At 43.2% G+C, this 16531-nt stretch overlaps 1 protein-coding gene across 4 annotated transcripts in view; it reads left to right on the top strand.

The window, feature by feature from the left end:
* The first annotated feature begins 13097 nt into the window (after positions 1-13097).
* Positions 13098-16531, top strand: part of ARNTL2 (aryl hydrocarbon receptor nuclear translocator like 2) — a 31304-nt gene continuing 27870 nt past the window's right edge. For all 4 annotated transcript variants that reach the window (XR_005952110.1, XR_005952111.1, XM_041397171.1 and 1 more), the window contains exon 1: positions 13098-13285. Coding sequence is in view for 2 of the 4 variants with exons in the window: in XM_041397171.1 (XP_041253105.1) it covers positions 13228-13285 (58 nt within the window). In the remaining 2 variants the exon portion in view is untranslated. The remainder of the gene's footprint in view (positions 13286-16531) is intronic.

Here is a 16531-nt window from a genome sequence, read left to right as displayed (position 1 = left end):
GTGCATGATTGTATGGCAGAGCTACACATCATAAGAAAATATAGGTTTAGTTCTTTGCTTCCTTGCATTACCAAATCAGATATTCCTCAGAAAAAGTGCTTGAATGGCAAATATGAAGGCTATGCCTTCAGCATGGGTAAATCTCTTTCTAAATCTTAGTTTAGGGTTTATAAGATATACGGAAAATATCTGCATTTTTAATTTCTTTATTCTTGTACAAAGTGTGCCTGGTACCTAAGCAAAACAATAATGCTTCGGACAATAAAAGGCTTTTTCTGACAATTTTTTTCCTCCCTAAGGAGGGAGAAGGGAGGAGTATCCAAAACTGTCTTGGGAGTAGGGGCAATAGTGGCTCCCAGCTCTGGACTAGGCAAGGATATATTTTCAGTTCAGGAAGTGCTTAATGTATTTGGAAATGTAGAAGTCTGTCAGGCATTGGAAGGGGCTGCCCAGGGAGGTTTGGAGTCCCCATCCCTGGAGGTTTTTAAGGAAGGACTGGATGTGGCACTCAGTGCTCTGGTCTGCGTGACAAGGTGGGGATCGGTCACAAGCTGGACCCAACAATCTTTTCCAGCCTTCATGGTTCTGTGATTCCATTTCTCTAAGGTAATGTGATTCATCACACATGTAAATTTTAAATATCAGAGGTATAAAATGCCTGTCCCACAGCTGAATTTCCCAGGGAAAATCAGGTTGTAAGGATGGGTGCAGGGCCCTGTTCCTTCTAAACCACGCTGGGTTCAGCTGTGCCAGGCTCTGCAGCATGGAATCCCTGCTTCTAAAATCCACCAGGTTCCAGGTGCTTTAATATTGGGACAGCTGAAGGGCAAATTGGGGTGTCTGTCACACACTGAACTGGCACCAGGGTTTGGATGCTTCATCACTCAGGAACACTGCTGCAGTGGATGTGACAGGAAATTAATCTCTCCAACGCAGAGGGAGCTCATCCCTGCTGCCTCCTGCTCCTCCCAGTGTCACTCCTCAGGTTATCTGAGCCCTTGGAGGTCCCTGTTCCCAGGGTAGATGGGGCACACAGACTTCAATCTCCTCGTGCTGAGAAGGGAATGAGCACAGGGCTCTCCCTTCCCAACCAAGCCCAAGCTCTGCTAGGAACAGTTTGTTTCGGATCTGAACCGATCCTCAGTGCCACATCTTGTTTCTGTACCAGATGCTTTAATCAGTTTCTAGTGAGCCACCATCTGCTGCAGCTTCTCCCTCCTCCAGGAATACGTGCTGGCTCTCTGTGCTGTCCCCAGGCAGTTCACTTCCACTGGCAGCATCTCCTTCCCCTCCAGGTGCCTCTGCCCATCCTCTCGGCTCCAAAGACAAAATCTTTGCCCTTGCCTCTACATTTCCTGCCCTTGGAATTGAAGGATGAGGGTGGGTTGTCAGCAGAGTGCTGAGCCCTTGAAGCTGTTGTGTAAAAGTGTAACCCCACAGCCCCTTCTCCACATCTTGCAAGAGAGACTGCAGCTACAGAGAGAGTGTTACAGACATGTGGAGGTAACACCATTCCTTCCTTACTTCCTTCCAAAGCTGTGTGCAGGATCTGCCCCCAGTGTGTCTGTACTGGCCAGGAGATGGAGGTGATGGAGCTCCAACAGGAGGCAGATGCCAAGATATTCCCCTGACCTCATCTGGGCATGTGCGGCCATGCACAAAACCGGGTGGAAAATGGGAGCAGTGATTTTCTGGGAGTGCAAAACTGCAATAGTTTTGGACACTTCATTTTCCCAGTTGTACTTCTGACTTCACTGTCTCTATTTAATACTGCATGATCAGATAAGAATGTCAGTGACTTTTTTGATCAGGACAGGGTGAAATCACTGGCAATCTAGACACACACGTCAAGATCTTCAGTCCATCAGGCTTTCTTTGAGGTCTCATCCAACTCCCATTGATGTCAGCAGAAGATCCCTATCTAAAGCCCAAAGAAACCAGGAACAAGGATGGTCTTCAAAGCAAACTGGTTGCTGATGCCATGCTTTGGTGTGCCTTACAAATGAGATGAAAAGATTTCACTATTTATACATCTCAGCTGGTTGAAAAGCAGTGTGTGGAGAGGAGGCGTTTTGGCTTCAAACACAGTGGTGAGAAACTCGCATAGCACTTCTGCTGTTAAACAGGACAATAGTACCTGGTTTTTAATAACCAAAATCAAACTAATGCCTCGAGGAAATGTTGCAAAATGTACAATTTATTTAAATGCCACTTTTAGGCTCTCATTAGGCATTCAGAAACTACCAGTTTCTGCCAAGAACAAAAAGGCTATTTCAAAACTGAAGTTCATTTTGTTTTTAAATCAGAAGTGGCACCATCAAATTGAGAGACTTTGGGATAAGAGATTTTCAAGCAAGTGTATTATTTTGCAGGCAAAAACCTTGCCAGACTGGACTCCAAAATTAAGCAGGCACTTTGGAAAATGTTAATCCTTTTGATTGCCTTTAATTTTGTTAGAAAATCACACTCTAAATTGTCATCCTGCTGGCTCCAATACTGAGATTAGAGAAGGAGAGCAAGTAGGATTCAGATGCTCCAGATGTCCAAGGCCAGAGTATATCCCTGTCATAATCTAGCTGGATACTGCAGAACATAATCCATACTCCTGGTATTGTGCCCCCACAGCACAGTTCATTGCTAGTGAAACTTTTTTTTTTTTTTTTTTTTTCCTTGGGTGCTGTTTTTTGCTTCTTTGAGGGGCTTCCATACTGATTATTGAGCACAAATAATTTTAAAGAGCTTATTTTTACTATTGGTCAACGACAGTATGATTATGCTATTGATATAATTTTTGAAGCTAAAGACTCTCTGATTTGGGGAAGAAATATTGCTTTAAAGTGACAGCAGATTTTACCAATACATAGACACAGAATTTGTAGCAAAGTCAGTAAATTGCTTGTGGTGCCCTTAAAAGTAACCCAGTGGCCTTCAAGCAGAATAAAATACAAATAACAGACTGAAACAGATTTTTTTTATATTAATTCTTGTAACTAGCTAACTTGTTCATATGTCCTCTACAAAACCACACTTGATTCTGTACTTTCAGCCATATAAGACCATGGTCTGAGGGGAAAGCATAAACATTTGTGTTCTGGGAGAGAAGGTTATGAAAAATCTCTGTTTGTACTCACAAAGCTGAGTCACTTAGTTTCCTGCTTTAAGTTTCAGCAGAAGAAAGTTCTCTGGCTCGCCCCAAACAGTCACCTAGGGGTGTTTTTGTGAGAAGTAACACAAGTCACCCTAATATGGAGAGTGACTCCCAGTGTTCCCTCTCTCAGGTCTCATCAGTGAGGTGTGTGTGGGGTCAGCTTGGCCCCAGCAAATACACAAATTACATCGTTAGGACAGCATCTCCCATCTCCTGGGAAGCAGCTGAGACATGCTATACTTTGGATGTGACCACAGAGGAAAAAAGGAGGAATAATACAGACACTTTAACTGCTCAATCTCAGGCTATTATTTAACCGCCCTGAGGTTTGATTGTTATTTTTACCCCTTTAGCACGTTGTTGTGTAAGTTGTTTGGAGAAAAGAGGCTATCTGTGGCTTACATAAAGCATTCTGTTCCCTATTTTATTGCTGAAAGCTACTCAAGAGAAAGTGCTCGCCTTAAAATGGGGCAAAAATATCAAGTGTGGCCTACTCAAAATCAGCGCCTTACATAAACTGGGATCCTGCTCTGCCAAGGCTGGAGGCAAACTGTGCTATAAACACCAGCTACTGTCATGTATTAAAGGTTCATGAAGAGCCCAATCATCACCTTTGAATAAGAAACGAGTATAATAAATGGTGTATCAAATCTGTGTTAATGATCTGGCAGTCCTTTATGTTTGTAGGAATTATCCAAGTGCTGGCTGACATGACACTGACCATGGAGGAGGAACACGACAGGCAGAAATACTGCCAAGAGACTGATCTGATTTTCTGACCTAGTGCCAAAAACTTTCACAGTGAATTGCAACTGGACTAAAAAATATGAAACAAAATGTGAATCAGGTACAGCAGTTCTGTTTCTAGTGAGTCAGTTAAAAAAAAAAAACCAAAACCAAAGATTTTAAATGTCCTCATTAATGTTCCCATGTGTAGAGAGTTTGTATAATAGCTGTTTAGCTATTAAGGTTGTTAAAGCAATTTCAGGGAACTATTTAAATGTTTAAATCCTTGAGCTTTATAACAACAGCCATCTTCAGTTTTCTGTGGTTCCCAAGTCCCTGAAACATTTTCAGTCAGTGTGACTGACTCACTTCTGAAATCCCCTTAGCATTTGGGTGTCTACTGATGATGCAAACCTGGATGGAGGAGGGAGCTCCCAGCTTCAAAACTGGGGCAAGACAGTATTTTAGCAGGACAATAGATGACATTTAAATAAATAAATTTATTTATTTAAATAAATAAATTTATTTATATAAATAAATTTATTTATATAAATAAATTTATTTATATAAATAAATTTATTTATATAAATAAATTTATTTATATAAATAAATTTATTTATATAAATAAATTTATTTATATAAATAAATTTATTTATATAAATAAATTTATTTATATAAATAAATTTATTTATATAAATAAATTTATTTATTTGAATAAATAAATCCTTAAAAAATTCTCAGTATCAGTTCTGGTATATGAATAAAATAACTGTGCGTTAATGCTAGCAGTTTTCTCAAAGACAGCAACAGCATTTTAATGGATTATTAGCTCTCCCTTCTGTTTTTTATTTCATTTAGGGCAGAAAGGGTTTGTAATTCCTTCTGTTCAATGCAAACTGCAAGACCAGCTGAACACATCATGATGGAGATATACATACATATACATATATATATATATATATATATATAGTTGCAGTAGTAACACTGAGATTACATAGAACATAAATCTCTAAAATGAAAAGTCAGATTTCCAAGAGAAAAAAACACCCTATGAAGAAGTGTGCATTGAGACTGTCACAGAAGTACCATGGGATTTCTTCAGCAGCATCCCCAGCTTGGAGTCATGATTCTCTGGCCTCTTCCCTGGAATACTCTGTCAGAGCCATGCACCCACTCCTTCTACATGCTCTAATCCTTGCGCTCGGCCATGGGCAAGATGCTGAGCTGCCCATTCCCACACAGACAAGGAGCTTCCACATCAGATGGGAAATGTGCCAGGAGCTTCCAATTATAAAAGATGTAACTAATGTAGTTCAGGATTGCATCTGAGGAACCATCCTCAAGATTATAGTTTGGAGTTTAGACAAGTGAATTCTGCCTACATCTCTGAAAGCTATGAAGGAAACATCCTTGTGTTCTGGTTGTTTCCCCCCACCCCCCCTCAATTCCACTTAACTAGGTGAGTTGCTGATTTTCCACCACATTACATAAAATTCATAGATGTTGGAATGCATTTGGCTCACAGTGTTTTGTGAGGATGTACTTTTGCAAGCCCTTAGAATCACAGAATCATTTTGCTTGGAAGAGACCCTGGAGATCTTTGAGTCTCATCGATGTTATGAATAAAAAGTTATCTATTTTTTTTAAGGTTGCAGAGTTAAAACCGGTTGGACCAGTTGCTGTTAAGTTAGCTTCCTTGTTAAGAGTTCTTCTTCAATTACCTGTTAATGGTTGGTGTTTAGCCATTGTCCCGGGCGTGCGGAGGAAATAGTGGTGTGAGTGGCATGCACCCCAAAAGCCCTGATACAGGTCCTAACAAAGGAAGTTAGACCATTTAGAAAATCACGCAGTCTTGTTTTTAAGTCCTGACAACGGAGGTCAGGCACAAGGTCTGGCAGAGGAAGCCTATCTCGAGTTTTTTTCAAGCCCTGAAGCGTAAGTCCTGACAGGGGAAGGTCAGGCTAACTGAAAATCAGGCAATACTTTTGTTTTAAGTCCTGACAAGAGAGGTTAGGCAAACTCACAAGTCCCGAGAAGGATTCGGACAAGTCTAAAAGTCCTGCAGGCAAACAAAGCCCTGACAAAGGAGGTCAGGCAGACAACCTCAGAGGCCAGGGTCTCGAGGATTTTTTTTTTTATTTTGTTTGTTTGTTGAGTCATGGCAAGAGAGGTGCAGGTCTCAACAAAGACCCGACAAAAAGGGTCAGAGAAATTAGAATTTTGGCAGAGGAGACCGGTACTTAAATAAAATATATTCCCTTTAAGGTAAAGGCATCTTTGTGATTCTTTATCTAGTTGAAGACCCTGTGGGCATTGCTAACCAAGTGGATCAGTTCTTAGGCCCAAATATCTACACTTGGGGGGAGATGAATTCTATTCTAAATATATTATTTTCCCCAGAAGAGTTCTGAATGCTTAGAGCCGCTAGCTTAAGAATTTGGGAAAAAGATAACCATCTAGGACCCCAAGTGCCATCAGGGGAAGACAAATTGCCACTAGTGGATCCCAATTGGAACCCTAATCAGGAGGGAGGGAGGAAAGCCATGATGGAGTACAGATCTCTGATAATTCAAGGGATTAGTGAATCAGTTCCCAAAGGAACTAATACAAAATTAGCATTCGAGGGTGCACACGAGAAAGATGAAACTCCTACTACTTGGCTTAATCGCCTAAAGCAGAACTTTCAGTTTTTTCTAGAATAGACCCAGACCACCCAGCAGAGCACCGGCAGCTCCACCTGAGGCCCCTTGGCCGGGCCTGGGCCGCGGCATTTCCAGCACCAGAGAGACTGATCAGAGACTGAGTGAGCCGAGCTGCAATCTGGGGAGGGGACTGTTCTGAGTTTGCCATTTTTTTTTTGGAGCAGTGAGAAGTTTTATTGTTTAATATTGTTTAGGTTCTATTGTTTAAAAAACAGGTTTCTTTCCACTTTTTCTCCAAGGAGATATTTTCTCCCGAACCGGTTGCGGGGGGAGGGGCAATTGAATCTGCTTCTTGTAGAGAAGCCCCTTTGGGGGTTATCTCCCAAACTTGCCCTAAACCAGGACAAAGTCCAGTTTGTTGCTAAATCTTGGCCTGATATACGGAGAAAACTGGAAAAGATTGAAGATTGGCAAGAAAAAGACATTAATGAGTTATTGAGGGAAGCATTGAAAGTGTATTTAAGGCGAGAAGAAGAAAAAGCAATGGCCAAAGCTAGGATCATGGTCTCTATAGCTAGAGAAAGTGTGGGAGCTAACAACTCTTTCCTACAATCCAAGGCCACAAAAGAGTGGGGGAGTCCACCACCAGGAGCAGGCAAGGATAGGCCAGTACAATCAGGGACAAGAGGAACGGAGAGGCCTCAAGTCCCTTTAAGTGAAAGGCGTTGCTATTCCTGTGCGCAGACTGGGCGCATTAGAAGGTTTTGCAGAAAGCTGAGTCTTGATGAAGCAATAGCCAAAGAACAAGAAGCCTTAGAGAGAATGCTTAGAGGTGATGATTAGGGGTGTCAAGGGCTCTGTACTTTAGGGGACCCGATGCAACACCTAGAGGAGCCCTTGGTAAACTTTGAAGTGGGACCCCAAAATGAGGAATTTGAATTTTTGGTCGATACAGGAGCAGGTAAGTCCTGTCTCAACAAAATACCAGAAGGTATGGTAATTGGTAGAAAGTTTTTTGAAGCATTAGGGGCTGAAGGGAAACCAAAACAGTAATTTATCAAATCAAATTAACTGTAGCAGTCATGAGAGACATCTTAAACGAAATAAGAAAACTGGCATATGCAAGAAATCATGAAAAGACTCCTGCACTTGATTCCAGTTGGGATAATCTATGGACTTTCAAAAAAAGTTGGAAAACTATAACCTTCATGTAGCCATGATATTATGAAAAATCCTTTGCTGGGATTTTCCCTCTCCTGAGAAGCTGAGGAGCCTCAGGAGAGAAATGTAAACAATGTAAACAAGGAGAGAAATGTAAATGTAAAATTTCTGCTGCTGTGGAATGCAACAGGTGCATCTGTGATTGGTCCATGTGGATTGTTTTCCATTGATGACCAATCACAGCCACCTGTGCCAAGGCTGTGAGCAGTCACAGCATTTTGTTATTCTTCAAATTAACTGTAGCAGTCATGAGAGACATCTTAAACGAAATAAGAAAACTGGTATATGTAAGAAATCATGAAAGGACTCCTGCACTTGATTCCAGTTGGCATAATCTATGGACTTTCAAATAAAGTTGGAAAACTATAACCTTCACTCTGTGTACACTTGTTAGTTTGTTCTTATTTCCCTGTTTAATTAAAATAGTGACATCTGCTGTACCAGAATAACCTAAGGATCTCTAAAGAGATTAACCTGAAGAAACCAAAAAAAGTAATGAAGTTAAGTAAATATGATTACCAGAGTGCTCAGGAAATTTATAATCAATACAAAAGAAAGCCATTCAGAGATCACAGGTTCAGCTGGCCTTTGGCTTTGTCTACCTCATTTCACATGTCCAGTTTCAAGGGCCATTAGAAGAGGCACATGTTTGCCTTGCTACCCAGAAGTGCTGTAGTTATTTCCAGGACAAAAAAAAAAAAAAAATTGGCTGTCCTGTGGTGGGGAAGAAATCCCACCCCAATTGTGACTCTGTGAGCAAAGACAGCCGGTGCTTTTTGGGGCTGTAACAGCTGAGAGTGTGGAAGAGCAGGTTTGATATTATTTTTCGAGTCCTGAAAACATTGTTCCCAAAACAATCTTTCTCTCCTGTCTTCTGTCATAAACTGTGCAACAGAGAAAATGGAAAGGAGCAGACATTTGTTTAAATTGGCTCCTTTTTTTTAAGTCTTAAAATAGTGTCAGCTCGATGCATGATACTTTAGGTATTGGATTAGTAGCACCTATTTCATCGCACAAGAGAGGTGGGATTTAAGACTTCCAACAACAGAAACACTGGATGTGCAAGAGCTCAGTTTTCCACCCCTCACACAAGTATCTTGCTGTGCTATTTTAAGCAGCCTCAGCCAGATCTATTAAAATACTGCTCCAAACAACAACAGAATGAAAATGTTCCACCAACTGGGGAAAAATAAGAAAAGTGGGTGGCAGCCCTTTCTGAAGAGCTTGTGTTGATTTTGCAAAGTTAGATGCAAGCAAGGTTTGCCATATTTCTTTCCTAGAAAAATGCAGCTATTTAGTAGAAATCTATCTCTGAGGCTGCTAAGTTGGGTGTGATTTTAGATTTGGGAGGAGCAAAACAGGTTCCAGAGAAGCTGAGATTGTGTCACCCTTGGAAATATTCAAGGTCAGGTTGGATGGGACTTGGAGCAACCTGATCTAGGGGAAGGTGTCCTGAGTGTGGTGAGTCCATGAAAAGAAACTTTTGGTTTTCCTGAGATGCTGCCTTTGCAAGGGGAGGTCACAACTACCCCACGTAGTTTGAAATGCCCTGAGCAGAGCCCAGCTGTGCTTTCTCACAGGAGATGAGGGATTTTCACTTGTATTTTATGGGGATTTTCACAGGGCAGTGCAAGAGCAGCTGAATGTGTCTGACAGGCAAAGAGGGCCAGTGTGGCAGCAGCTTAATTCAATGGAGCTTTTCCTTCTGAGATCCTGTACAACCTGAGGTGTAGCCATGATATTATGAAAAATCCTTTGCTGGGATTTTTCCTCTCCTGAGAAGCTGAGGAGCCTCAGGAGAGAAATGTAAACAATTGCTATCTGCTGCTGTGGAATGCAACAGGTGCATCTGTGATTGGTCCATGTGGATTGTTTTCCATTGATGACCAATCACAGCCACCTGTGCCAAGGCTGTGAGCAGTCACAGCATTTTGTTATTCTATTCTGTTCTATTCTTGTTGAGTCTTCTGATATCTCTGTTCTTTAGTATAGTTTTAATGTAGTATTTTAATATAATATTTAACATAATAAATCAGCCTTCTGAAATGGAGTCAAGCCTTGTGTCACCACACGCGGAGAGTCCACGACACCTTCACTGTGTGTACACTTGTTACTTTGTTCTTATTTCCCTGTTTAATTAAAATAGTGACGTCTGCTGTACAGAATAACCTAAGGATCTCTAAAGAGATTAACCTGAAGAAACCAAAAAAAGTAATGAAGTTAAGTAAATATGATTACCAGAGTGCTCAGGAAATTTATAATCAATACAAAAGATATAGGAAATTATACGTTAATGAGCCAAAAATTGTAAGTTGATGCAAGCTTAAGCTTAAGCCTGATCAAAGAAAAAGAGGGGGACTGTTATGAATAAAAGTTATCTATTTTTGTTTAAGGTTGCAGAGTTAAAACTGGTTGGACCAGTTGCTATTAAGTTAGCTTCATTGTTAAGAGTTCTTCTTCAATTACCTGTTAATGGTTGGTGTTTAGCCATTGTCACCCTGGTGCTTACCAGGGAGCCACACTGGGACCCTGCAGCAGCAGGGCAGGGGAGTGGCATCAGAGCTAGTATGCAGATGAGAAATGCATTGCTCCAAATCTTACAGTTTTCCAGGAAAACCCCTAAAAACAACGAGCCAACATAGAATTAGGGGACCTAGGTGATGTCTAAGGGTGGGTGCGTAGTCCAGTGCCTGCTTGGATCCTTTTTGCTTCTCACCCTGACCTGAAAGGATGTTGACTAGGGAGAGGACCCGGAGTGTTGGACCAAAAAGGTGGAATCTGCGAATCTCCCGTGAGGACGCAGTCCCCAGCTCTGCCTGCAGACCAGCGGACAGAGCTGCATCATCATTCTCCTCTTCGTGCCACTCCTGGGAGCAGCGGCAGCGTGGGCGCGACCCGTTGATTTCTCGCCACCTGAGCTGAATCTCTTTAATAAAGGCATTAAAAAGGAGAAAGATCTCCTGCCCACTTATTTCAATCGAGTCCCAGCACTGCCAAATCCACCACTAAAATACATCCCCTAGTGCCACATCCACACATGTTTTAAATACCTCTGGGGTTGGTGACTCCACCACATTCCTGACAGACTTTTCCAATTCTTCAATGAAGAATTTTGTCCTAATATTTAATCTAAACCCTCCCTTGCACAGATTGAGGCTGTTCCCCCTCATCCTATTGCTTTTTACTTGGAAGAACAGACTGATCCCAACTGCCTTTTCATGTGTATTTAGTCGTATTTTCTTACTTTTAGAAAAGGGTGTTTTTGTCTTAAGAATCTGCCCCCAGATCTGAAAAAACTGATTCCTTGTCTGCAGCTCTAAAGACATAAACTTTAACTTAGATAGTGACCACTAGAACTGATGATGAAAGAACAAAACATCCTTTGCAAAATATTACAGCTACTCTTGCCAGCTCCACAGGAATAACAGACAGGAGAAAGCCCCCAGAACAGTGGGAGAAGAACACCTGCAGAAGGAGCTTCCTCCACACACATGTCACCAACTCTGCAGCTCTGGCCTCACTGGTGAGCAATAACATGTGTACTTGAAGTTCCCTCACGCCTGAGTTCATAGCATCACGGAGTATCCTGAGTTGGAAGGATCACTGAAGTCCAATTCTTGGCCCTGCATAGACACTCCAACAATCCCATCCTGTGCCTGAGAGTGCTGTCCAAATGCTCCTGGAGCAGCCTTGGGGCTGTGACCATTCCCTGGAGAGCCTGTTCAGTGCCCCAGCACCCTTGGGGAGAAGAATCTTTTCCTGATATCCACCCTAACAGCTGACACACCCTGACACAGCTCCAGCCATTCCCTCGGGTCCTGTCTCTGGTCACACAGAGCAGAGACCAGGGCCTGCCCCTCCTCTTCCCCTCATGAGGAGGCTGCAGAACTGCTGTGAGCTCTGACCTCACTCTGCTCTTCTCCAGCTGAACAGACCAAGTGCCCTCAGCTGCTCCAGGCCCTTCAGCATCATCCCCATAACCCTTCTTTGGACATACTCTGGGAGCTTTAGATGTTTTTTATATTGTGGTGCCCCAACACAGAGAAGCAGCACCTGTACAGCCCATGGAGATGGCACAGGTCAGGATTTGCATGCTCGAGCAAAAGCCTCTTCTATCACAGCTGCAAGTGGAACTGAGTGGGCACAGGCTGCACCAGCACAGGGCAGGACAGTGACAGGGGCTCTGTCACGTGGAAGAGGCACTGCTGAGGTTCATTTGTGTTGTAGAGGTTTAATTTCATTTCATAGACTGGTTCTAGTGGGATCTGCTGGAGGGAAGGAATGCCTGGGAATAGCTGGAACACACTAATCTTTTACAGATGCACCTTGAGGTCTTTGTGCACAAGGAACACTCCTCGCAAACACCAGCACTCCAGGGTGTGAACCAGAGCACCGTGATGGGCAGATTCACTTCAGAAGTGTGTTCCTGGTACTGCCCAAAACCAGCTACATCTCTGCTAACACTCTTCAGTACACTTGTGAAAGTTATCCCTATTTTATGCTACTTTTCACTGATAGATGGGACTGCTCTCTGACCACTCACAGAGGCCTCTGCCAACCAAAACTACTCCAGGATCCTGACGCTTCTTCAGATGAAGCATCCTCTGTACAGCACCCAGAGAAAGGAACATCAGCCCTCCCCAGCCTGGGGGCATGGGCAGGGTGCCAGCCCAACTGTTGCAAAATCAGGAATATGTCAAGATTATCTTAAATCAGGATATTCTTTCATGTAAGATCTTTGTATATTTCCAAGCCTAACCAGCAAAAATGGATATCTAACCATTGGAAGAGGCAGCTGCCAGCATCCCTTACTCAAGGACATCCTAGAACTAACATGTTTTAAGATTGTAGTAAATCAGTGTTGATGTATGTCTGTGTATACATTGCTAACTTGGCAAAATACTCCAGGTTAATCACGTCTGTATGTCAAAAAGACCCTGCCCAGGTGAAGACACGCATAGAAATCAGCTGCATGGAAACTTACATGGAAAATCCTAAACAATCCTAAAAGAGTTGCTGTGCTTGGAAACTTACTCTGAATTTCCGTGTATAAATAATGGCATGAAAAGTCCAGCGGTAGTGCTTTATTTGCGGTATTACCACAGAGCACCCAGGCTGGGGCAGCTCTGAAATAAGCCATCGGTGTGTCTCTCGAGTAATTGCCTTTTACTGCACTCGTCACTGAAACTCTTGGGTCGTTGCACGCCGGGGATCGAACCCCACCTGCAGGGCCACCGTGAGGGGAGCGCGGCGGCGCTACCATCGCTGCATATCTCGCGAGAGGCGGCGCGGGGCCGGGGCGGGAGCATGGCGGGGGGGGGCGGGTCCGCTGAGGGGCGGCTGGCGGGGCGGGTCCGCTGAGGGGAGGCTGGCGGGGCAGCCTGCGGTCCCTTCCCGGCGCCGGCGGCTCCTCCTCTGCTCACCTCAGCTCACCCCTTGCATGTCGGCGGTGCCGGGGGCGCTGTGGAGTGGGGCACGGGGCCGCCCGCCATGGCCGAAGCAGGAGCGGGAAGCACTGAGAGCGCCGAGGAGCGGCGGGCGACGGAAGGTGGGAGCGGGTGGGGGAGGAGTGGGCGGTGGGCGCCCCGTCTCCCTCGCCCCTCTCGCGCGTTGCTCCGTGCGTGGGGTCGATGGCGGGTGCTGTGTGTGGGGTGTGTTTGCCTGTTTGAGTCTGTCTTGTCTGTCTGGCCGCCCGCCTCGGTGATGTGGCACGGGCGGGTGTTGTTGTGGGGCCCGTCAGGCACTGCCGTCTCTCATTGAGGGCGCTCGGGGCCGGTCCTGTGCCCGGTGCCGCTCCGGGGCCGTTCGCGTTCATGGCTAATTCCCGCTGGGCGCTCCTGGCTCGCTGCTCCCGCTCAGTGGAGTTCAGTGGAGGTACCTGGAGCACCCCCACAGAAACAGAATCACGGAATGGGGTTGGAAAAGACCTCTGGAAATGGTCCAGTCCACCCCCGTGCCAAGGCAGGGTCACCTGGAGCAGGTGACACAGGAGCGCGTCCAGGTGGGTCCGGAATGTCCCCGGGGAGGGAGACTCCCGGCCCTCCCTGGGCAGCTGTTCCAGGGTTCTGCCACCCTCAGTGTGCAGAAGTTCTTCTTCAGGCTGAGGTGGAACTTCTTGTGTTTAGTTTGTCCATTGCTCCTTGTCCTGTCACTGGGCAGCAGTGAAAAGAGCCTGGCACCGTCCTCTTGGCATCCGCCTGTGTAATGGTCACTGTGCTGTATTGCTGTGACAGATGTGTCATCATACTGATTGATGCGATGTGCACTAAAAATTTGTGTTTGTTTGGGTTTTTGTTTGTTTGTTTGTTTTGCTTTTTGTTTTTTGGGGTTTTTTAAACTAAGTTTGTAGTTCACTGTTTCTGGTACACATGTAGCCTTGCATTCCTAAAACTCTACTATGATTTTTTTTTTTGGTAGGTAAACATAATTTAGTATTTTAGGTATACTAAATATATTGATTCTGGCTTTTCTCTGTGTGTGTATTTGTGCCCACGCGTGTATGGCAACCAAGATTTGATCTTTTCCATGGTTTTAATCATAAGTTCCTGATACTAAATCAAGGCTGGTTGTAAACGACCAGTTGATGCCCGTGTTCCTGCTTGGAAACGAGCAGAAGGGAGCGTTTTGCACGGGGTGTGGGGAAACACAAATGGTCCAATCCCTCCTGAGCCATCACTTCAGCTCTGTGTAGTTAGCACCAACTCTTCTAGGTTTAGTAGTTGTTTTCTAAATGCCTCTTGAGTTATGTGTGCTTTAATGTATTTAATTGTTTGTGGGATACGGCCACACTAAACTTACCTGCTGATAGTTTTTAGGGTGTTTTTTTTCACTTGAGTGTACACATTTTTTGTACATTTGCACATTATGAAAAACAAACTCTAAACTGGACATTTTACATCCAAGAATCACATTCATTGTAAGAAGAAATAATTTGGTGGATGATTTTGGAAGGGAATCATTGTGAACTTTTGAAAATTCCCTGTTTGGACTTCAGGGCCAGCTAAAACCATGGAAGTTCTGCAGCTGACTTGACAGGACTCAGCATTTTGCTATCACATGATTCTAAAACTTACAAGAAAACAACTATCCACCATTCTTCTAGGAGTATATTATTGGAGAGGATTTGTGGTTTGTTTTTTGTTTATTGGGTTTTTTCCCCAGAAATGAGCTATGATACATGAGACTCCTGATTCCTATCAGTGCTTTCTACCTAGTGTGAACATGAAAGTGCCTGGGAAAGCAGGGTACCCTTTCCAGGCCTTGGGGAGGATCTTTTCATTAGCTGGTTCCTGCCTTATTTTATATTTTAATACACTGATAGATTTCACCAAATATTTTTTGTTTGCAATCTGTGAAGTAAATGTGTCATTCTGTGTCAGTAATTGTGCCCTTCCAGTGCCAAAGGGAACCCACAGGAAAGATGCAGAGAGACTCTTGACAAGGGCCTGGAGTGACAGTACAAGGGGCAATGGCTTCACACTGACAGAGGCAAATAACTCCACACCATGTACATGGTTTTCTTTGACTATGGAGTTAAATTTCTAAATTTTAAGCTTATTTTAATGAATTCTTGCTGCAGGTATTCATTAGAGAGCGTGACAGTGACACACAGAGCCTACACACATATGGAAGTGTGTGAGGAAGAAAGTTACATGTGCTGTGATATCAGCTTAAGCTCCTGCACATCTGAACACCTATACAACAAAGAATCATATTTTCTACACATAGCTGAGAGTTGTACTAAAAAATTATTTGAATTGATTTATTTTAGACCTTTAAAACAGGCCATGAAAAGCATTTTCAAACTTACTTACAGCAAGTCTGGCATCAAGCTCATCACCTACAGTACCTCTTATTGAAAGCTGGGACAACAATCTTTGGAATGAAGTTCTGAAAATAGTAGAAATGTATGGACTCAAGCAGCTTATTCTTTCCCCAGATTTTATAAGCATGTGTAATGCAGGAGCAAGACACAGAGAATTCAGTAATGAAAGCATGTTATGAACAACACTATCCAGAGAATAAACTCTTCTATGTTAAGAACATTGGATTTGGTTTAATCTCACAAAATGAAAAAAGGAAAAAATTAAAACACTCTGAATTACACACATTTAAATCAAATAATAGGTAACTGATTACTCTCTGCATCTATTTTTACTCATTTTCATCACCTGGAAGAGAAGCAGTCAAGAATCACAACTTACCAGTTGTGATGGTCACCCCAAAGCCTTCTCTTCTCCAGGCTGAACAATCCCAATTCCTTTAACCTTTCCTCACAGCAGAGCTGCTTCGTCTCCCATCTAAAAAAAAAAAAAAAAAAAAAAAAAAAAAAAAAAAAGAATCCTTCCTCCCCCCCACCAAAAAAAAAAAAAAAAAAAAAAAAAAGAGCCAAACTAAATCCAAACAAACAAAAAAAAAAATCCCCCAAAACCCCAAACAAACAAACAAAAAAACCCAAACAAACAAACAAAAACCAAGCAAACAAACCAACAAAAAACACAAAAAAACCCCAAAAATAAACCCCACCAAAAAACTATGTTGATTGTGACAGACCTTTACAATCTAAAAGGAACTGCTCTGGTTGGGCTGCACAACCCTCAAGTGCCACTTCACACTCGCTTCTGCCAGACTTTGGAGTTCTTTAAAATTCACAGAGCTCAGATTCCTTGCTGGAGGGTTTTGTGCATGCCACATACATACCTTTGGAAAATACACATTTTAGTAGTCTGTAGTATCCGTGATCTTAGAAATCTGAATTCAAAGCAGCCTCTTCTTTCCTTTGAAATTATTTCAA

This window comes from Onychostruthus taczanowskii, unplaced genomic scaffold (assembly GCF_017590055.1).
Source record: "Onychostruthus taczanowskii isolate IOZ18803 unplaced genomic scaffold, ASM1759005v1 scaffold136, whole genome shotgun sequence".
NCBI lineage: Eukaryota > Metazoa > Chordata > Aves > Passeriformes > Passeridae > Onychostruthus > Onychostruthus taczanowskii.
Note: the sequence above shows the minus strand (reverse complement) of the source record. Positions and strands in the feature narration are given on the sequence as shown.